This window comes from Drosophila subpulchrella, chromosome 3L (genome assembly GCF_014743375.2).
Source record: "Drosophila subpulchrella strain 33 F10 #4 breed RU33 chromosome 3L, RU_Dsub_v1.1 Primary Assembly, whole genome shotgun sequence".
NCBI lineage: Eukaryota > Metazoa > Arthropoda > Insecta > Diptera > Drosophilidae > Drosophila > Drosophila subpulchrella.
Genome location: NC_050612.1, coordinates 19,831,314 through 19,853,284, shown reverse-complemented (window position 1 = coordinate 19,853,284; position 21,971 = coordinate 19,831,314). Strand labels below are relative to the sequence as shown.

The 21,971-nt window shown below is 46.5% G+C and overlaps 3 protein-coding genes across 5 annotated transcripts; 2 read left to right on the top strand and 1 right to left on the bottom strand.

The window, feature by feature from the left end:
- Positions 1-12: 12 nt before the first annotated feature.
- Positions 13-3,916, top strand: LOC119553947. Of its 2 annotated transcripts, none has more exons than XM_037864639.1 (3): positions 13-488; positions 2,934-3,236; positions 3,492-3,916. In XM_037864639.1, exons 1-3 carry the CDS (start codon positions 471-473, stop codon positions 3,810-3,812), a joined length of 642 nt encoding a protein of 213 aa, XP_037720567.1. In that variant the 5' UTR covers positions 13-470; the 3' UTR covers positions 3,813-3,916. The 2 variants fall into 2 exon arrangements, with proteins under 2 accessions (XP_037720567.1, XP_037720568.1); XM_037864640.1 differs by lacking the exon at positions 13-488 and adding an exon at positions 2,375-2,398.
- LOC119553945 (succinyl-CoA:3-ketoacid-coenzyme A transferase, mitochondrial) lies at positions 3,824-6,327 on the bottom strand. The gene is made up of 4 exons (XM_037864638.1): positions 6,172-6,327; positions 5,506-5,704; positions 4,332-5,308; positions 3,824-4,275 (listed from the first exon to the last, which is right to left on the bottom strand). Exons 1-4 carry the CDS (start codon positions 6,229-6,231, stop codon positions 3,961-3,963), a joined length of 1,551 nt encoding a protein of 516 aa, XP_037720566.1. The 5' UTR covers positions 6,232-6,327; the 3' UTR covers positions 3,824-3,960.
- A 422-nt stretch (positions 6,328-6,749) lies between these two features.
- On the top strand, positions 6,750-21,971 carry LOC119553942 (lysosomal-trafficking regulator). Of its 2 annotated transcripts, XM_037864633.1 has the most exons (18): positions 6,750-6,900; positions 8,043-8,317; positions 8,395-8,471; positions 8,620-8,782; positions 8,846-8,956; positions 9,306-11,889; positions 13,173-13,958; positions 14,216-14,658; positions 14,719-15,705; positions 15,763-17,340; positions 17,402-17,572; positions 17,644-18,369; positions 18,433-18,566; positions 18,624-19,377; positions 19,440-19,940; positions 19,999-20,903; positions 20,958-21,416; positions 21,479-21,971. In XM_037864633.1, the coding sequence occupies exons 2-18, from the start codon at positions 8,198-8,200 to the stop codon at positions 21,597-21,599; spliced, it is 10,620 nt and encodes a 3,539-aa protein (XP_037720561.1). In that variant the 5' UTR covers positions 6,750-6,900; positions 8,043-8,197; the 3' UTR covers positions 21,600-21,971. The 2 variants fall into 2 exon arrangements, with proteins under 2 accessions (XP_037720561.1, XP_037720562.1); XM_037864634.1 differs by lacking the exons at positions 6,750-6,900; positions 8,043-8,317; positions 8,395-8,471; ... (1 more) ...; positions 8,846-8,956; positions 9,306-11,889 and adding an exon at positions 12,793-12,940.

Below are 21,971 nucleotides of genomic sequence, written 5' to 3'. Positions count from 1 at the left end.
CAAAGTAGAATCAGTTGCTCGGTGTGCGTGTGTGGAAAAAGTTCGAATCCACAGAGAGAAACGAGAAATTCCGAAAACGAAAGGCGTATTTTAAGTCATTCCGAGTAAAAATGCAAATTTAATTGCGGTTCTCCCAAATCATCGAAAAGCCAACAGGTCGCCCCTCGACTTAAATAAACATACACAATCGGCAAATGAATCGGGTGCAACAAAAGCAGCTGGAGAACCGCTTAACCGGTTCCAAAATATCAATCATCGCACAGTTTTCTTGCCTATATAATTAAGTTGCAGTGGATCAAAATATTTACATTCACACGCAAATATCTATGAATTCGCTAGATATATGTTGAGATAGTGTGAGGTTTTGTGTGTGGTTCGCGGGAAAAATATAGTTTCGGCCAAGGAAATTAAACAAATAAAAACAAAGGCAGACGCAGACATAACTGTGAAAATAAACCAACCAGACAGCCATGGGTTATTCCATTAAGGTGAGTGCCAAATTCGGCAAAAAAAAAAAAAAAAGCGCAGAGAAGAGAGAGCCCACAGGGCGTATGTGTGTTGCGATCTGTAAACCAGTTTTCGGACTTTTACCCATCTTAGTTCGTAGGGAACCATATAGTAAGAAGAGACGGGATCAGTGGCATTTTTCGGTTCTTTCCGGGCTTGCAATTAAGGAGCCATAAAACGCCGGGCCAAACAGAAATAAAACCCAATCTCAGTTAATTACAATATAGCACTAAGCCAACTGTGACTCCTCTAAGACTGAAAAGAGAACGCAGTAGGCAAATTCATAAACCAAAATATAGTGTAGATTATCTAGTCACATTGATTAACTTCCCTTGTGTCTCGTTGTTCACAATGCTTATCTGTCATTACAGTCTTTTGTAGGGTGGCTAAAAGGCTTACATACCTAAAATTAGTTGACTTTAGGCAACTTTGTCAATAATAGACCTCACCAAAAATGGGTTCTCAACTACAGACATCTACCTAAATTTACACTGAAAAAATTTAGAGTCATATTAACTTTGTTGTTATAATCCTCAAATTCTTAAGTAATGAAAAAATCAAAGAGGAATAATAAACATTTTAATTAATGTGTTACACATTTCTACAAAAGTTGCAGATTATGAAGTTTATAAATGATTTACCACCAAAGTAAAGGTTTTAAGAGGGATCAAATAACGATTTGCTTATCATATTTTCTGATTATAAGGAATTTAGTTTATCTAATACATACGATAACATATTTGTTTAACTTTTTAAATACGTCAATAGTGAAACAGAACCCTTCACAAGCCACGTACTTAATAATATTTTTCCATATGCTTATATGTGCAAAATAACCCTCAACTGACCACCCAGTGGGCGTGGAAATATATATAGGTATATTTAATCAGTCTGAAAGTGAAGAGGTATTCTTAACTCAAGTGGGAGTAGCCAAGTTATCATGCTACCATGTACACTCCATACTCATCAAAAGCTTTCTATCTGTACTTCAATATTATATTCTCACAGTAGTCATAAAAATGTACTTTGTTTACTTTGCGTTTCACGTAATTTTAGTAGAATTTTCTGAGAATTTCCTGTAACAAAGTGGGCAGATCTCTATCTAATTTCGAAGACTTAAATTTGCATTTAAATATAAGGTAATTAAACCTCATCAAGTTTAATACGGAGGAGCTCAGTCGTTGTGCCTTTGTATACATATATGTACTTTTTATAATGATTTTATAACTGGTTTTAGAAATGGTGTAAAATAACTAAAGTATTTGAATGTTTTAAATTTATATCTTAATGGTTACAAAGGAATTTAGAATTTGTAGTGCTTACAAAGCACAGTTGCTCAGATTATATTTAATTGGTTTTGTAATCTAGGAAGTATAATGCCAACAAGCTGTCAATCTTAAATTAGATTAAATGCGTTCGCCAGTTTTCTACAAAATAGTTTCGATATTCTCCAATAACTCAATTTATTCGATCACTTACGGGAAGATCATCAACTTAGACTCATCAGTTTGTATTATATTTATTCTGGTCAAATCGCATTTGACACGCAAACCGGTCAGTGCTTATGCAACTCATAAGTCATTACTGCCACAAAAGCAAAAACAAATGTCTGGAAATTCAGTGAAAAAAGTCTGTAATTGCACATGCAATTTAAAATGTTCTGCTGACCATAGAACTTAATTGTACATTAATAGACGTAGCGGCTGTCGCAGATAAGTAACCCCCAGGTTCCGCTCCCCCATTCCAATAGTAACGATAAGGCGGGCGGCGTCTGTCGATCAGCCCGACTTCCAACCGAAAGTGATAACCAATACTTGTTGACTCTGCGGTTCCGCTAGCTTTTGTAGATTTGGGAGGGCCTAGAGTTAGTACCGAAGAAACCATGCTGGTGGTAAGAAGTCGGGAACATAGTGCAGATAATCTCAGGTGTCGCAGGTGATTCATTGCTCATACGCCCAGGTGTCCGATCTCCCGATCTTATCAGAAAAACTGTACGTGATTCTATTTTCGGGATTTAAAAAAACATTTCCACTGGCGCTTTGTTTTTTTTTTTGCCCCTAAACAGCCGATAACATTTCATAAACAAAAGTGGGGGTGGAGAATTTAAGAGAAAAGCTCTCTTCAGTACTTTTATAGAGATATTTATAGCATCTATGAGAGCACTAGTTAATAGTTATCTTTCCTTCTCTTAAATATTTTTCAATAGCTTTTACCATCTTTAAGTCTTTAAAATAGTTCCAAAACAGTTAAACAGCTTTTTTCTATTTGACTCCATAAATCTGACTTGCAAATTTCACCAAGTTCACGGCCGTAATTTTCCACAAATATCGCTATCACGCCACCGTAGAATGTCGCCCGGCTCTCTTCCGCTCTCTTAAAGTGTTCTCTTATCACCACATTATTTGTTCCGATCCAATCTCCTCCAGAATTGCGAAACGGGTGAGTTGGAGTACTTCTACACAGACACCGTTCGAGTGAAAAGACCCGCCTACGATGAGGAAACCGGCGAGCCGATCCACGATCAGATCCAGAAGGTCCACTTTCGAAAGCACACCAACTTCCATGTACCCAAGCACTTCCTCCGGGGAACAATGTGCGATGAGATGGACGATGTGCTGGCCAACACGGTGAGACATGGAGCGGCCACCGCGTTTCCCCAAAAGGCTCCCAAGAAGGCGACTCCGGGCTACGAGCGGGAGGATTACTGTCAAATGGATGGAGTGAGCAGCGTAAGTTTTAAAAACAATTTTCTTATAGCTTCCTATGTTTTCTTCTAAATGTTCTAAAAAAAATGTCTTGTATAAGAATCATTTCTAATACATATATTAAATAGTTTGAAATAACAAACCTTAAAGCTTAAGAGGAATACAGTTCTTGAATTGATCCTGTAAAAGTTAATATATTGAATATTGTTAATAATAATAATAATGTACTCCATAGTGAGAAATACTATGATCCTAAATCTTGTTCTATTACCTTTACAGAACATCATCCTGGGCTATAACCGAAACCAGTACCTGCTGTTCCTGGTGCCCACGCTCTTCTGCTTTAACTTCTTCATTGGAGCCACGCTTGCCATCATCGAGATCTTGCTGCACATGATATCGCACCACAAGAACAGCCTCACCATGCAGAATGGCCTGTACTTCCGGAGTCCACTCCATGTGCTCTCCTCGCAATTCTGCGCCGTTTGCCGCACGGAATGCGACAGCAAGTACAATCGCATCTTCGACATCCTCAACAAACAGATGCGCAACGCACATCGCTCGGAAGCCTTGAAGGATATGGCCAAGGCCATTGGTTAAGCTGGGTGGGATAAGCTTCGACATGGTCTATGTATATTTTAACAACAGAAATGTTTTTGTCACACGATCAACAAAAAATATAAATGCACTCGTTTATCACTCAAGTTGAGGTATTGCAGCTTCTCTGGGCAGTCCTGTATATGTTTCATCAAACGGGAATCTGGCCCATCGGCTTGATATTGGGTGACACTGTGAACTTGGCTCCAGTGCTGGCGATGATGTCGTCCACGGTGAAACCCTCGGCCACCTCGATCAGCGTCAGACCCACGCCCTTTTCTACTTCGAAAACGGCCTTCTCGGAAATGATTAGATCAATCACACCCTTTCCAGTGAGTGGCAGGGAGCAGGTGTCCAGGATCTTGGGAGAACCATCGCGCGCATTGTGCTCCATAGTGATGATCACCTTGGTGCCAGGCGCAGCCACCAAATCCATGGCTCCACCCATGCCCTTGACCAGTTTGCCCTAAAATAAAGGTGTGTTTAAGTAAAGGTGTTTTGATGGGCTTAAGAAATACTTACAGGAATCATCCAGTTGGCCAGATCGCCAGTGGCCGACACCTCCATGGCGCCCAGAATGGTGATATCCACATGGCCACCTCGGATCATGGCGAAGCTGTCGTCGGAGCCAAAGTAAGAGGCTCCGGGAACCACAGTAACGCTCTCCTTTCCGGCATTAATCAATTCCGGATCCACCTGATCCTTGGTGGGGAAGGGTCCCAGTCCCAGGATTCCATTCTCCGACTGCAGCATCACGCTCATGCCCTGGGGGATGTAGTTGGAGGAGAGAACGGGAATGCCAATGCCCAGATTGGCGTACATGCCGTCCTGGAACTCCAGGGCCACTCGACGGGCAATTCGCTCACGCAGAGCCTGGGCGGGACTAGGGGGCGGGGTGGGTTTGCTGGGATCCTTGGGCTCCGTGATCCTCAGGCGCTCCACTCTCTTATTGTAGTCGGTGCCCTTGAAGATACGGTTGATATAGATGCCGGGCACATGGATCTCATTGGGGGAGAGGGCTCCAATGGGCACGATTTCCTCCACCTCAGCCACGGTAACCTTGGCAGCCCTGCACATGGGTGCATTAAAGTTCCTGGCCGCCTTGTTGAACACCAGATTGCCCAAGGCATCCGCCTTCTGGGCCTTGACGAAAGCAAAGTCCGCAAAGATGGACTCCTCCATCACATAGTTCCTTCCATTGAACTCCTTCACGGGCTTCTTTTCGCTGGCAATCTCCACTTTGCCATCTTTGGAGTATTTAATGGGTGCTCCGCCTTCCTGGACAAGAGTAGCGTAACCAGTGGGCGTGTAAAAGGCGGGAATGCCGGCTCCTCCAGCACGAATCTTCTCCGCAAGGGTTCCTTGAGGAGTCAGCTCCACGGCCAGTTCTCCTTCCAGATATTGACGCACTAGCTCCGTGTTTTCGCCCACATAGGAGCCAATCACCTTGGCCACCTGCTTTTGCTTGATCAGGACGCCCAGACCGGTGTCGTCCACACCTGGAAAGGATTGGAATTTTAGAAATGTATTTTATTTATAAATCTCTTATAAAACTAAAATCGGAATCTATGGTTTAATTATACTTATAAAACTTTTACAAATTGAACTTGATATTTATGAATTAAACGAGATCTACAGAGATGCTATCTATCCTAGATATTTGAAATTTTCTTTGGTCCCAGAAACATTTTCTTACCTCCATTGTTGGAAACCCCAGTGATATTCTTGACTCCCTTTTGCTTGAGAGCGTTGATCATCTTCTCCGGAATACCACAGATGCCGAATCCTCCGAAGAGGATCTTGGCGCCATCCTTAACATCGGATACTGCATCAATGGCCGACTCGTAGATCTTTCCATTCCGCTGTTTTCCCGACGTGGAGTAGCACGCTATAGCCTGAAAAACATCAGATTATTAGCATAAAATCTGGTTTGTCCATGATATGTATAAGTGAGCGTTCGTGAGGGGCTTGTTTGTGCAAAATCGTTACGTAAGTTCGCCTATTTTTGATTCGAATGGACTGTTCCAGGGGGGTAAAGGTATTCAGTGGGGCGATCATTAAGTGGATTGATCGCGTGGTTCTATCAAAATAATGCTTATCTCAATTGGCAACGAAACACTAGATCAAAACAATACGTATATGTGGGGTCTTCATATTTACTCTATTTCTGGAACTATTTTATTTAGCACCTGTTGATTTGTTTTTGCTGGAAAACCAGTTTGTCACCTTTTTGATCACATGATTAATTAAGTATTTACTTTTGCAAGAGATAGCTGAGATAAATAAGTCAGATAATCCATTTCTGGAAAATCTGTTCCAGTAAAATCCATGATACATATATGGGGATCTTAGTTATTATTACCTTGATAGAGGCCGAATATCGGGCGCCCAGATTGCTATTTCCCACCAGTCGACAGAGCATTTTTAACTTAACTTTATTTAAATTATAAGAACGGATTAAAACTAAGGCAAACTGTTCGCGAAATCAACAGAAACCAGAATGAAAACAGCTGAGCGGCGCAACAGGTATCAGCGAGCTGGTTCTTTGGAACCAGTTCGATAACTTAAATTTGAAAATAGTTCACCTAAAGCAGCAGATTAAAATTTAAGCAAAATTAATTTGGTTTAACAGCATAAACAAATTATTGTTAAGGAATGGTAGAGAAATAGCTTAAAAATAACATTTTCTAAAAAGACACTTACAAAAATACTGAATACAGAGAATAATGCGGTATAAATTGCGCACTAAACCTAAAGTTTCAATTTTTTAAATATAAATACCTGTAAAACCGTTTTATTTTTTGAGAAACGTATTATTCTTAAATCGATTTGAATTGATATCGATTTTTAGTGTGGCCCACGCTTAAAACGCTTTTTGCCATCAGCTGTCTGCAAAAACAACAACAATTCTGTTTATTTCGCAGCAAACAATAGAAGCACACACACACACACACAACCGTAGCGTCAACAAAAACAAATTGCTAAAATTATTAAAAATAATAATAAACAAAAATAGTACAAGACCAGCTACGAACAAAATGTCGCCCTGAAACCTGTTGTGGCTGCCCCACGAAAATTGCAATTTTCTTCGGTGAGTGGATATGGTTAATAAATTATACATTTTACACTTGGTAAACCCCAAATACTAGATGCGGTCTAGCTGTGAATAATGAAATTCGGTGCTGCGCAGTTGATAAATAGAAGTTGGTGCGGTTCAAGTGTTAAATATTCTATATGTAAGGTATAGGTATTGCCTTTTCTGATAAGGTGGCAAAGAAGATGGTCTCCTCCTCCTGGTTTCCATAGTTTCGAGCTTATCTCGGATCCACTGGCCGTTACAGACACGCTCCATCGCCAGCTGTTTACTCGGCTGGAGCTCCCCTGAATCGCCACCGAACCCACACTATCATTTTACCGGCTTGGCAACCCGAACGCTACCCAGATGCAATGCCACCGATCCGATCCGCTATAAATAGCAATCTTAATAGTTTTCCCGCAACAACAACCAAAGTTTCCACTCCACTCTGCACCGAATTATCAACATCACCGGCCTCTGGGCAAATAAGCAATCTTCGTGGCCTCTTCCTCCCACTACCAGTCCACCTCCCCATCCTCCTGATCACCCCACGTAATCTCACGCACTAAAGAGGTGCAGTCAGGCCTCCATAAGACGATCATTGTAACTAATTTAAGCCTTCGTGTCATTATCTAAATTCTGGTCTTCTTAACCAAAAAGTCTTAAACGCCTTGAGGTTCCACTTCAAAAACTCTCTATTATATGATTATAATAGCTTGAAACGTTAAATATTATATGTATCTTTTAGTATCATTCCTGAAAAAAAAAGATTTCTAGATCTCTTACCCTACCAAACACACTTATTCATACAAATAACAATAAGAAGGTTTGGTAGGGTAAGAAATGACGAAATCTACTTTCCCAGGTATACCAGTAGTATAGAGTAGTAACAGTAATTAAAATTATCTATACAAAACATAAGATTGAACAAGTTTTTTCTCTGAATTCTTGGAGATATAACTAATAACTTGCTTCTAACTACATAAAAATCCTATCTACACATATCTGTATAATTATATCTTAGGTTAACTAATCCGAAAAAACTTCAGAAATCAATATTTACATTAGTCCCCACCACTTGAAACTCTTGTAAGAAAGATTACCTTTTCGAGTGCAGAAGTACGACTGTATTTACTGACTTTGCTTTGTAATTACAGCTGGCGTTCTCCTTCGATCGCCGCGTTCAGTTTGGTCTCATCGCTCCAAGCGTCCACAACGTTACGTTACCCGATGCCCAAGAAGTTGCTGGCCAGCCGGAGCAGACTCTTCGACGAGCCCGTTGGGAGGCGACTGTGATTATCTGTGATTCTCCATGGCCGGTATGGAGGTGAAGGTGGAGGAGGAGGAGGAGGAGCAGCTGCTGCTGGATACCCTGATCGGACTGTGGAGCCAATATCTCCAGGCCTCGGAGCTCGAAGATGCGAGTGTCAAGGTTTGTGTGTTCCTCCTTCGCCCATTGATATTCCCAGGTCTTATCGTTGTTTGCCTTTCTTGTTTTCCCATCCACAGGACCACTGGCTCTGGCTGTTGCTGTACAACTTTCAGTTTCTGGACGATAAGACCTTGGAAGATGCCTGGCTTAATAGGTAAAGTTATCAGTAAAAGAAACCTAGGTTACAGGTGTTGTGAAAAATTGAATGGGTATCTTTAATTCAGAACTAGGAACCAACATAAATATTAGAAGCATTCTATACTTGATTTTCTAATACAGTTTATATTTATATTCTTTTTTAGCCACTTCAACCTGATGCCCGAAGAGCTCTGCTCATATTTGTTGGAACAGGTCTATCAAATCATCAGCGAGGCGAAGAGATCTCAAATCAGTAGTCCGGTGGAGGAACCGGAGCAGCAGGACAAGTGCATCAAGCAGCTGCGCAAGCAGCATAATCTAGCCCAGGTTTGGTTCAAGTAATTCCCATTTTTCCAGTCCTGTATAATATGTTTATACTTATTTTCACAGCTAATACTCAGCACTCCCAGTGATTGCAACAAAATTCTAGCCCTGCGGACTTTTCTCACCGATGAGTTGGGCCATCACTTGTTGGCGTTTCTCCTGCGGGTGGATATAAAGGCAAGTTACATTCAAAAACATAAATGTCGCATCTATACTATACCTATAGGTATAAATTTTCTAAAAGAATCTAATATGCCTATTAAATAATTTGCATTTTTCGTATTATTTTAAGTTATATGTTATTTTTAAGAGTAAAGTTCAGAAACCATATATTATTAGCATAAAACCACAATGTATTATCATTACATTTGGTAGTACCCATTTTTTAAATATTTATTTGAGTAAAGTAATACAAATTGAGCCTCTCATTAATAAGAGAAATTCCAGTACCTTTACTTCTTATATCAAGTTTAACAAAGTTCCTTACTCTCCAAAAATGTAATAAACTTCCCTCCTTCGCCCACAGCATATTGCTTCCCAGAAGAGCCTGTGCCAGCTGTGCATCAACCTGTTCCCCAACTGCAAGTGGAGCCCGTCCAACGAGCCCCTGGTTGCCCTGACCAGCATTTCCCAGTTCATCGGCAGTTTCTACCTCAATTCGCAGAGCAAAAAGCTGCGACGCCAGCAGGCGCAAAAAAGTCAATTACCCAATCACATATCCAAAGCCATCGAATCGAATTTCGAGGACTTTCAAAGGACTACGAAGAGCAGCGATGAACTGGCCCTGTTACTCATTCAACTGCTCACCAGGTGTGTGGATGCCGAGCAGGAGTCCCAGTTGAGTGTGACGGTTCACAACTTTGCCCTTGGACACTTGTGCGCCACCTTGGATCACGATGCATCCGATGACAACGATGAGATCATCAAGTTTGAGCTCCTGCAACTGATAGCCCGTTGTGTGAACAACTTTTACATGCTGGAGCAACAGCAACCGAATGTCCACGATTTCAATAGCAATTTCGGACAGCTCCTCTACGCACTGACCGCCAATCGAAGGAGTCCTCTGCTGGCCCATGGAGTACTGTACATTATGTTCGGCACGCTCCACAATCTGGTGGAGAATGGCGTGAGGGAGCTGAATCAGATCGATGTGAGAAACTTTGATGCCTGCTTTGAGGTTCTCCAGGAGGCAGCGAAGTCAACGAACTTCTCCACCACCATATTCCTGCATATTTACAAAATGCTGCTCCGGCTGACGGATAATTTGTCCCGACAGGATCAGCATCTGCAAAGTCTCATGGAGAGCAGTGCATCCACCGCTTTGCCCAAGCAACAGCAGCAACATCCACGATATAAAAGGCAGCGAAGCAGCCAACTTCATTGCTCGGGAGCCAGTTCCCTGAGCTGTTATTTCCAGGGAAAACTCTATCACCTCCTGCCCAGCTTGGAGGCGGAACTCCAGGAGCACAGTGTGAGGAGTCTCCTCCGAACTGGAAGCTGTTGCTGCCACTATAATGCCAGGAACTACGCCACCTGCCTGCAACTGGCCACCCAACTAACTAGTAGTTATCAAAAGTGTGCCTACAAGTTTTTGCACTACAGTGTCCTGCACACCATCTTTGTGAAACGGAACCCCCAGGGCTGTCCAGGATGCGAGGATAAGCTGAAGTCGGCTGTCTTTCACATGGATCTGCTGAACATATACAAGGAGAACTACAAAGCCCTGCTGAACACCCCCGCCATGTTGCTATTCCTGAAGCACTTGAAACACATCGCCTATTTGCTATCCTACGACTTGGCATCTGGTATCCTGGCGGAGGTGGCCCTGCCCATTTTCAGGCAATATAAAGAGCTGATTGAAAGCAGGAATACTTTAAGGAGGAATAGCAAAGTGACCCCCCTCCAGTTGCCCAGCAGATTGGAGAACTACAGAGTTCTGCACGAATGTTTGAGCATCTTTGTGATGTACCTGAGCGACATTCGCCTGGTTAAAGCTTTTTACAACGAGGAGAACATCCGCTATATGCAGGATCTACTAACCATTCCCGAACTCCAGCGGGGAGTATGCGATCTCATCAAGGTGGGCATCGATAACATAGCGTTTCTGGGCGAGAACAGCCAGGAGCAGATCACCTTGAGCAGGAGACTCATCCAATTGCAGCTGAACAGCAGTGACCGGGCTTCGCAGCTCTTCCAGGCTCTGCTGCACAAGTGTTCCAAGAACTCGCGCAGCAAGTTCTGGCTAGATGAGGTCGCCAATCCTGTCAAGCTCGAGGGTCACAAGCCAGCGGATATACTCTACATAACGGCCCTGCAATGGACCCTGAACTTCGAGTTGCTAAAGACAAGTCAGTTGTTTTATAACGAATTTGCCAAAATATACTCGATACCCGTGGAAATGCTGGACAACGAGGATGACGAAGAGGCGGAGACGCCGACGGGCGAGCAGCTTCCGGAGGAGAAGAAGCTGCGGCATGGGGATAAAAACATCGTTGACATTTTGAAGCTCAACTACAATGCTCTCGGTTGTTTCCTCATGCTGCCGAAAGCCACAATGGGGGCAACCACATCGTCCACCGCAACCACGCCCACCGCTGGCATTTGCGGCTCAAGTTCATTGGAAACCCTGGTGTCGCAGCTGCCTCTCGGTGGTGGCTCCACCTCAGTCTCGGTCACAACGGCAGCCAGTTCGGAGTGCGCGGATTCTCCTCTGGATTACGCATCGGTGATCGATAGCTACGATAATTACATGGCCACGCCCTCGTTCCTGCAGCAGCTCCGCTCCTGCGAGCCAGATGAGAGCATAGTCCTCTTCGACATCCGTGGCAGTCAGCCCAGCAAAGATTGCCGCAACAATGGCACCATGATCCTTTCGAGCGAAGAGGAAGTCGCGGCTGCCAATGGCATAATCAACAAATTGTTCAGCATTGTGGGATCCCTATTTGGCGGAAGTCCCGGAGGCGCCGAAGGTGCCAACACTCCGACAAGTGCTAATATTGATGCGGATTTGTTCTGCCTGTACGAGCCCAACGGCGAATGCAAGAAACTCTTGCTCAAACTCTTCGAGGCAACCATGGCCATCTGCATCAAGGGTTTCCAAAACGAAGAAGGTAAGTGTCAGAGATTGTTCGGATGAATACCTTTTGGGGAAAACAAAAGAGGGTATATTAAATATGGGGATTGATATGTGGGAGAGATCAGAGTTTTATAGCTCTTCGAAACAATATTTGCAAAAACCAACAAAATATTCGATTTTTATCAACCGTTTTAAATAACAAACCCATGAATCATTAAAATTTTTTTTAATTTTATGAGTAAGGTTTCTTAATCATAACTTTTTTATTTCATAACATTGAGTTGTCAATAATAAAAAATAATACTGTTATAAATGTTTTATCACGTTTTTTTGGCTCAGACAAAAAAATTATAGATAAAAATTTGTATATCAAAATGAACCAGATCATTACTTTATATAAAGTAAGCATTATAGAACATATAAAACAGTGAATTTATATTATTACCAATAAATGTGTTGTACTCCTCTAAGAAATCTAACGTAATATCATTAAATTTGATTACGTTTTAAGACGCCAAACTTAAAATATATATTTTAGACCCTTGATCAGTTCCATAAGATCCACGAATAGATTCTTCAGAAGAAGGGTATTAAAAATTTGAGGGGCACTACTGGCCCTAAATTTGATTGCATTTTCAGACTCCAAACTAAAAATATATATTTTAGACCCTTGATCAGTTCCATAAAATACTCGAATAGATTCTTCAGAAGAAGGGTATTAAAAACTAAAGGGCATTACTGGCCTGTCATATCCGCCCATCTGTTGGGCTCCACGGCATTCCACTAATGCGTTGCCAATAGGCAGCAGTCAATAGACAGAGCACAACAGTCGAGCACTCAGCAGAGGGCTCTCGGGGAAGCCCTAGAAGTGGGACAAGAACAAGGCACCCACATTCACCTCCAATCCAGCTCTGGATTCTAGATTCTAGACTCTGGCTAATAACGGGGCGTTGTGGTTGTGATTGCGGCTGCGGACTAGGAGAGTTAATTATAAGCCAGCTAGGCAGACGGTTAGTCAGTCGGTCGGCTGGAGTATAATACGCGGCATTTACAAGGCATTCTGCCTGCTGGGATTGAATTTCTAGGTACACAAGTTACAACATCGCAGATACAGAAACAGATACGGATAGAAAAAACACACAGATAGGCAACGAAACGAGATACATTCCAGCCAAGAGGCGACAACACTTTTGCTTTGGCGCTCGTCCAGCGCTGACGACTTGCTCCAGTTTACGGAAGATAGACTTGGGTTATCAGTCAGTCACCATCATCATCATATCTCCAACTAATCCCCGGCTTATCTACCTTTCTTCACAGTGGAGAAGATGCAGAAGCACCTGCGCAAGCTGCGAGCTATTATTCTGAACCATGCCACGTATAATTGGTCGGAACATGGGGATCAGCATGCCCGGGACAATGCGGTGATCCAGACCCTGCAAACCTTACTGAAAATCGCCGAGCTGTCAAGCACCCACCAAGAACCGGCGGGCGTGGTCAGCAGTCCATCGGCGGACTCCCAGCAGCCCAGACCACGTGCCAGATCTTTCAACAGCGGCAGCGTTGAGTTGCCCAGGTTGCAGCCCGTCAAGCTGCCGGCCAAGAACTCCCTGGCCACGCCGCCCACGCCCAGGAGGAGGCCCAATTCCAGTGAGATGAATGCGGGAGTGGGAGTCGATGCGGATTACTTCTCCACCCGCGCCTCCTTGAGCTGTGCCGCCGACAGCGAACTGGAGCTCAGTGAGAATGAGCACGAGTTCTATCTCACCGCCGACGAGGGCTACGAGGCGGATGGCGAAATCGCCGACCTCAGCGAGTCCGAGTGTGAGCTCAATGGCGGCGTCATGGCAGCCAACGAGTCTTGGACTCCGTTTCAGCCCTCCTCCCGATACCGAACCCACATCATGCACCAAGGTCTCAGCCAGCTGGTGGTGCAAATGCTTGCTGAGCTATCTCTCCTCTGCATCAAGCAGCCAAATGGATGGACTGAGAGTCTAACCCAGTTGGCGAATCGACTGTTTGTGATCAGGGATTATCTCGGAGGACCTCTGTGCCTGCTCAAGGGATTCGCACCGATCCTGAGCTGCAGCGATCCCAGATTGAGAGGTGAGATGGAAAATTCCAATAGGGATTCCAGAAAAGAAACCGTTTTCTCAATCAGTTCAGTCTTAAATTTGAGAAGAATTATACTCGGCTTTCGAGAGTTATTTCTTCTTGAAAAACAAAATCGATGCCACTTTCTTATCAACATTCGTCTTGAATTAAATAACGTTTTTTGTAAAATAATTGAGATGACGAATTTTCGTTATACATTTTTTTGAGTGCAATAATAATATCTTAAACTCAATGATGATGTCTTCCAGAACTCCAACAATCGATCCTAGAATTGGTTACCCACCTGAACACCCCAGAGGTGTTGCAATGCTACTACTCCATCCTGGCCTCTAGACAACCTCCCGTGGATCTGCTGATGCGCCACATGCACCACATCTCCTCTGGTTCGCTGCGCAAGGCTCAGCCCTGCATGGAGCTGGACTTTCCCATCACCACGGATGGCAAGATTGTGATCACCTCAGAGCCGCTGGTCAGCGAGCAGATCGAAAGGGTGCGACTGCATCACCAGCAGTGCCAAGCGAGTACGCTCTTCACGCGGGCTGCCTGCATCTTTCCGGTGACCCAGACACGCCTCTGGCAGCCAGATGGCTTGACCTTGTCCCTCTGGTTGGAACTGAGGGGTCAGCAGATGCATCGCAGCTCCATGCAGTTCAACGATGATGAGACGCGCTATTCTGGAGAGGATCTAACAGTGAGTTGACTATCTAATGCACGATAATCCAGCATATAACTCATCTCCCCTCCACTTAAGAAACTCCACCTGCTCTCCTTGGGAACCAACCAAGCAATGGTTAGTATATACATCAGCCACAACATGCAGCTGATCTTCGAGTTGGTCAAGCCAAATGAGCAACTAGCTCCGCTGCGAGTAGAGGAGCATATGGAGGCCAGTGCGGATACGGCTTCGGTGATTTCAGCCAACACACAGGCGGCCAATGGAGGAACCATTCGACAGGCCCTAAAGCAGACCAAGTTGGCACTGCTCAACAGCTTCGGGCAAATGCACTTGCTCAATGGCCACCAGTCCTCGCCGGATTCGTCAGGCGGTTACTTCGAAGGCTCCGCCGTGCAGTTGCAGCATTTGCGTTTACCACGGCACAAGTGGATGCACTTGGTCTTCGGTCTACAGCAGCAAGCAGATGTCGTGGAGATCAGCATTTTCCTGGATGGTCTGGAGCAACATACCATGCGCTTGCCCTTTCACAATCTCCGCCAGCTGACGCGGGTGCACAGCTTCCAGTTGCTTGCTCTGGGCGAGGGACAACCGACCAGGAGTCCCGGCGGCAGCAGCTCCTCCTCGCGATCCACTCTGGATGGCTCTGCCCCCCGCTATGCCCTATCGAATGTGATCCTCTTCAAACGACGGCTCGTGGATCCCCTGCTGATGATGAATCTTACGGCCATGGGACCGGACTTCACCGAATTCACCCAGTGCCAGGTGGCCAATTGGAAGCCCAACTATGGTTTTGTCAGCCTGGGCAAGCTAGCCTCCTCGAGTTTTGGCAACCATTTGGACTGCATGCGTCAGTTAAGGCAATCCAGAGTCCTGGTGTACACGGCACAGCAGCCGGATCTGGTGATGAGCTACGATGCTAGCCAGGAACTGGACATGGCCTGCTATGGACAGCCCCATGGGCACATGCTCTACGGGGAGCTGCAGCAGCACCAGCCCCAGACGCTCCAATCGGCCACTTCCCTCAGCGGAGGACTCTCTACACTACTATATCTCTTTGCCAGGGTGAGTTTGATTTTGGTCCCCTCAAGGATCCTTTAACAACATCCTTTTTTTTTATAGATTGTCGAACTCACTGGCAATTCAAACACCCAGGCTTTGGCTCTGGATCTGCTGCTCCAGGTAGCCCATTCGGATGCTCAGCTATACACGGAGTTTCAGCGTCAGGATTACCTGGCTCTTATAGGCTACGTGATCAAGTCAGAAAAGTGCTGCAAGGATGTCCAGCTACTCCGGAGCATTGTAAACAATGCCTGCTCCCAGGCGCTGATCAGCCGGAAGGGCGATTCCCTGAATGTGAATGACAACACGATGGCCACCTTGGTTTATCCCCGTCTGCTGCTGGCCGTGCTGCAGCGATACTCCGACTGGCATCGCTCCGGGGCCACCCATTCCGATGTCCTGGACATGCTTTTCCGCTGCATTTTGGCTCTCACCCGGGACAAACATCCGCAAAGGGATTTCAACATGGAACAGCTGCAAAAATCCGGCTTGTTGGGAGCGCTTCTCAATCTCTGCAAGGTCTATGTGATAGAGTCACCCAGCCCGGTTCAGATTTCACCCTATGCCGCCGAGTGCTTCGTCCAGATTCTGGCTGTCTTCGCAGGATCGCCTCCCGACTCCTCCATGCTGGATGAGATCATGAAGTTGCTCCTGCTTCTTCACAAGCCCAGCGAGTGTTATGTGACCCACGACCGCGCGCACTTTTACTTCCTCCTGACGGCTCAGCAACCGGCCAAGGAGCGATCCCTGGTGGCAGCCAATCTGAGCAGGGTAACCACTTCCCTGCGGAGGCAACTGCATCCTCAGCCGCAGGAACTGGATCCCGAGCGTGCGGAAAGAATCAAGAAATTGCGACGCCTCCATGCCAACACATCGGGTTACAGGAAAGCCGTCAACGACTTCGAGGAGCAACTGGAACAAATGGCCGACTGCTCCAATCTCAACAAGACTGCCTTGAGATTACTCAGCCCCGTTGAGGCCACTCGTTGGCGTTTGAAGTTCAAGCGACGACATCCAACTAGTGCCAACAGTCCCAAGAGGAGTAGTCCGCTGAAGATTGCCAGAAGGCGCATCCATCCACATCTGCATCTGGGCAAGATCTGGCAGCCATCGGGTCACAGTACGCCCAGCTCAGGTCAATCATCGCTACCGAATAGGAAGACGGACTTTTACGATCAGCAGGGGATCATCCGGCTGCAGCAACGCCTCCTCATCCTCCTGAAGGACTTCCTGTGCCTGCTGCCTGACTCCTCGGTGGATGTGGTAACCCGTCACTATGTGAAACTGGAACTGCTCCTGGTTCTGGCCAACCAACGCAGCTGCGCCGTTCGCCAGGCCATCATCCAGCTGCTGGGTGTGCTGACAAAGCGTTTGGCCAGTGGTGAGCTAAACGCCGCCACCAAGTTGATGTATCCTCTGCACTTGGCCAATCAGTTGACCATACACGGATGTGATACAGGCATGTTTGAGGCCTGCCTGGCTTGGATTAGCGGTATGCATGGCAGCCTGACGGATGTTCTGAGCGGCGAAACTCCTCTAAGGATTCGTCAACGCTTTGGACTCCAATCCCTTCTGGCCATCGCAGAGGGAGCGGAACCACAAAGAGTGTTTAAAGCCCTTCTTCGTCTTTATCTGCAGGTAAGCTATAAATACCCCAATTTAACTCCTTTATAATCCTTCCATAACTTTCCTTTTCAAGAATCCCGATGATCAGACATGTCTGATTGAGGCAGGACTGCTACAGTGCTCGGTAAAGGCGCTCTACAAGATCTACTCCTTGCGCCTGGGTCAATCCAACGCGGATGAGTCTATTGTGGAACTACTGGCGAGCCTCGGGGAGCGGGCTCTGCGATCTGTGGGACAGATAAATGTGAGTATTTAAGGCATAAACTAAGTGGTATCACTTTGACATATATTCCTACCTTAATGCTTCTCCTTCAGCTCGTTTGGGACATCCTCAACCTACTGGCCTTCTACCAGGACAAGCAACCGCAGCTGATCATGCGCAGTTTCCGCACTGCCCAAGCTCAACTCCAGCTGGAGTGGCTCACGAAGTTCTTTGAGCCTAACAGTTTTCGGATTGCCATGACCAATAATTCCCCACTGAGCCCCACGGAGTTGCGCACCCGGGTAGAGCTGCTCATCGATCGCTGCACCCAGTTCTTTACCGTAGGCGTGGGCCAGACCACCGGACCCACCTATGTGGCCAGTTCCCAAGAGCTAGCTCTCTTCCAGCTACTCGTTTCCTATGGGATCTCGACCAATCAGCGGTGCAACAACTTCATCGCGTGGGGATTACAACCTTCGCGACCTCGGGATCTGCGCTCCTATATTGTGGATGCCTTGTGGCGATCCCAACAGGATGAATTCCAGCGGGCTATCATCTGCGATGGGAAGATGATCAAAGCGCTACTCTGGCTCTCTTTGCTGGAGGACATGGCGGAGCCCATTGAAAACCTGCAAAGACTCTGTAGCGCTTTGGGCATCAAGGAGAATGACTCCTCATGGAATCTGGTCCATGAACTGGATCGGCTCGATCAGAATCGCAATAATATGGCGGCCAAGCAGAAGACAATGCTGGAAAAGACCGTCTACAGATTTGAGCCACTGGTTCAGCACTGCATAGAGTCATCCATGGTGACCACGAGGAAAGTGGCGGAACTGCAGGTTAGTTGATAATAGGGAGAACATAGGATAGATACTCATATTACCCTCTTTGATCCCCTCCAGAATGCTGAGCGCAAGGCCCTGATGTGCCACATGAAGGTGTACGATGATACCTATACATACACCAAGTGGTTGGAGATCATACGTCGCATGACGCATGAGGGTGCTCCCTGGCACTCTGCTGAAAGGGCTGAATGGTAAGGGAATACAAAAATCTCTCAAAGACTTTAACTAACCCTAAACCCACGCCCTAGCTCCTGGGAATTGGACGACACCGAGGGACCCTCACGAGTTCACACCCGTCTGCGACGCTGCCACCTGGACATCGATCGACGCTTCTTTATGAACGAATACCGACCGGGTCAGGGACAACGCGAGGATATGGAGCCGTACATAAGACCTCTGGACTACCTTATAGCCAGCTACGATCAACAGTTGAATATATCGCTAAACTCCCAAATCCTGTACAACTTCGCAGCCAAATTCCTGCCAGTGGACGGGGAGATCGAGGGCGAGATCATCATCACCGATCTGAAGCTCTATTTCCTGGCCACCTACCGGTGTCGGTACTTCAACGTCAACTGTGATATCGCCAACATAACGGAGATCTGGCTGAAGCGCTACCAGCACCAGGAGACGGCCTTCGAGATTCTGCTGGACACCAACAAATCGCTGTTCTTCTCGCTGCAGAACGCCGACGACTGGAAGATCATGCGCGAGGTATTCTGTGATAAAATCGTGGCCACACCGGATCAGGCCAAGGTGCTGGCCATCACCCAGCAGTGGCGCGAGGGTCTCCTCACCAACTGGGAATATCTAATGACCCTGAATCAAATCGCCGGACGCACGTACAACGATCTCATGCAGTACCCAGTGTTTCCCTGGGTGCTGGCCAACTACAACTCGGAGATTTTGGATCTCCGGGAGACGCATAACTTCAGGCGACTAGGACGACCCATTGCCGTGCAGCTGGAGGAGAACGAAAAGCACTACATCAGCAACTACACGGTGGGAGAAGATCTCAAATCTTATTCTCTCACAATCTGAACTAAATCTTTGTATCCTTGCAGTATATTGACAGTACCAACACCACCATGGGCTCCCTAATCCTAAAACCATATCACTACAGTTCTCATTACTCAAATTCCGGCACTGTACTCCATTTCCTGGTGAGAGTTCCACCGTTCACAAGCTATTTCCTGCGCTACCAGGACAACGATTTCGATCTGCCGGATCGCACGTTCCATGCTCTGAACACCACTTGGTTGCTGGCCAGTCGGGATAGTCCAACGGATGTGAAGGAGCTCATTCCGGAGTTCTTCTGCCTGCCGGAGATGTTCGAGAACTTCGAGCGTTTCAAATTCGGCTGCCGGCAGAATGGCGAACGGGTGGAGGATGTCTCGCTGCCGCCCTGGTGTCAGCGGGACTCCCGGCTCTTTGTGCTTATTCACCGACAGGCCTTGGAGTCGGAACTGGTGCGGAATCAGATCCACAACTGGATAGACCTAATCTACGGGTATAAACAGAGCGGGGAGAGCGCCGTGGAGGCCATCAATGTGTTTCATCCAGCGGTGGGTCACCATAAGACACCTATGTAGCATATAGATCTTTATCTAGTTTTTATCCCAGACCTATGCCGTGTTCCTGGACTCAGAGATCAGCGATCCCATAGAACGAGAAGCGGTCAAGACTATGGTGAAGACATATGGTCAGATGCCTAGGCAGCTCTTTAAGTCACCACATCCGGCGACCAAGGCGCTGGACTACTCGCTAGTGGACAAACCAATAGTGTCCACCGTTCGGGGTCTGCGCTGGGGGGTCTACGTTGGATCGCCGCAGCTGAAGGCTCCCTCCTGGGCGAACATCCACAAGATACCCGGCACCGAGCACCTGGTGAGCTTCAGCAACACCAACGTGGTGTATGCCCTACCGGCGAGGGCCAGTGTTATGCAGGGAGCCGAGCCGGACACGTACAACGTGATCTCCTGGGGTTACGACGATCGCATTGTGAGGATCCAACCACTCAATAAGCCACAGGCCAAGCCAAAGAACCTGCTGCACAATGGAACCTTCGACGACATAACTGCCTGTGGCTGTGATGTGAACTCGAATCAGCTTTGGTTCGGCCACAAATCGGGAAGGGTAAGTGTGTACAAGTGCACAGGAGGAACGGACTCCCAGCAGAGAGCCTCAGCCAAGAGCAGGCAGAGCTATGCCCGCAGCTTCAGTTTGTCCTACAACTCGGCCTTCCGAAAGATGACCAGCAAGGGAATAACAGGAGGAGGAGGTGGATCGGAGAGGTTGGATGAGGCGGGAAGTCTCCACCCAACCAATTCCGCCTCCTCAGTCAACTCCTCAAGCAATTCCTCCGGCAGCGATGCCTTCCAGCGGGACGGAGCCGATCTCAACTGGCTGGGACCCACGTTGCTGGTGCGGCACACCGACGAGATCACCTGCATCACCATCTCTGTCGAGTTTAAGATTGCGGTGACGGCGGGACGCGATGGCCTAGCCGTTATATGGGATCTCAATGAGTGAGTAAACATTTGAATTTGGTTCGAAAATATTTACTAGTGATATTCCTCTAGTTGGAGCTATGTGCGAACGATTGCCCGGCCGGCAGAGATCCATCAGTCTCCCATAACCCATGTGGCCATCAGTCCCACGCTGGGAGACATTGTCACCGTGCACACCTTGCCCCAACCTTCAACAGATTCCAAGCCTGCCGCAGCTGCCAATAGACCGAATTCCCTCAACATTGCCGACGAATGCTTCGAGGTCACGGAGGAGAGCCTGGACGACTTTGTCAATGTCAATGTGAATCCCAATGGCAAGTCCATCTTGCGGCTGCACTCGGTGAACGCGCGGTATGTGCAGCACTTGGTGCACGAGGACCGCATCCTGGCCGTGTGCTACTCGTACATCAAGGAGGGAGTGGGCGTGAATGTGATAGCCACCGCGGTGGAGGGAGGATTTGTGCGTTTCTGGTCCAGCTGGAACCTGAGCTTCGTCAGTGAGCTGACCACGGGCACTTCGCCCATTCGGAGGTAAGAGAATGTTAGCTTGGGATCTGTTAGAAATCAATGTACTATCTCGTTTACCCCCTCAGCATTTGCTACTCCACACATCAGCATTTGGTGGTGCTAACGCGAGAGTCCCACATCCAAGTTTGGGAGTCGGAGGGTCTCTACGGGAATGCCCCAAAGTTCCCGCAGATCGTCTACAAATGAGGTCAATGGGAATTGAATCGGATCGACATACTCAATAACTCAACTCAAAGCATATCAATGACAGACACATAAAAAATCTTAAAAAGCAGCTGAATCAAAGAACAAATTTTGGTCCGGTCAGACGGTGAATGTTTCCTTCTAAAAGATATCAAATTAAAACATTCGCTTGCGACCGCCTCAAAATTGATATATCAGAAAGACTATAAGATTCCTAGGCTAGGTCTCATAGAGCTGTAAAATACACCTTTTGTACCAAAACTTTTTATTATTATTTAACTTTCGTATCTTGTTTTTCCCGTGCCGCATGGAAAAATGCCCGCGCTGCCTTCAATTGTTGATATTATCAAATAAACAATCGTATTTTGCAAAAAA

Bases quoted from the DNA above. Each gene is read 5' to 3' on its own strand.
- LOC119553947 (XM_037864639.1), top strand. The intron at 3,237-3,491 runs GTAAGTTTTAAA...TTACCTTTACAG, and splicing joins AAATGGATGGAGTGAGCAGC to AACATCATCCTGGGCTATAA.
- LOC119553945 (XM_037864638.1), bottom strand. From the start codon at position 6,231: ATGCTCTGTCGACTGGTGGGAAATAGCAATCTGGGCGCCCGATATTCG. The intron at 5,705-6,171 runs GTAATAATAACT...GATGTTTTTCAG, and splicing joins GATATTCGGCCTCTATCAAG to GCTATAGCGTGCTACTCCAC. The intron at 4,276-4,331 runs GTAAGTATTTCT...CCTTTATTTTAG, and splicing joins TGGCCAACTGGATGATTCCT to GGCAAACTGGTCAAGGGCAT.
- LOC119553942 (XM_037864633.1), top strand. From the start codon at position 8,198: ATGGCCGGTATGGAGGTGAAGGTGGAGGAGGAGGAGGAGGAGCAGCTG. The intron at 17,573-17,643 runs GTGAGTATTTAA...CTTCTCCTTCAG, and splicing joins GATCTGTGGGACAGATAAAT to CTCGTTTGGGACATCCTCAA. The intron at 18,370-18,432 runs GTTAGTTGATAA...GATCCCCTCCAG, and splicing joins GGAAAGTGGCGGAACTGCAG to AATGCTGAGCGCAAGGCCCT.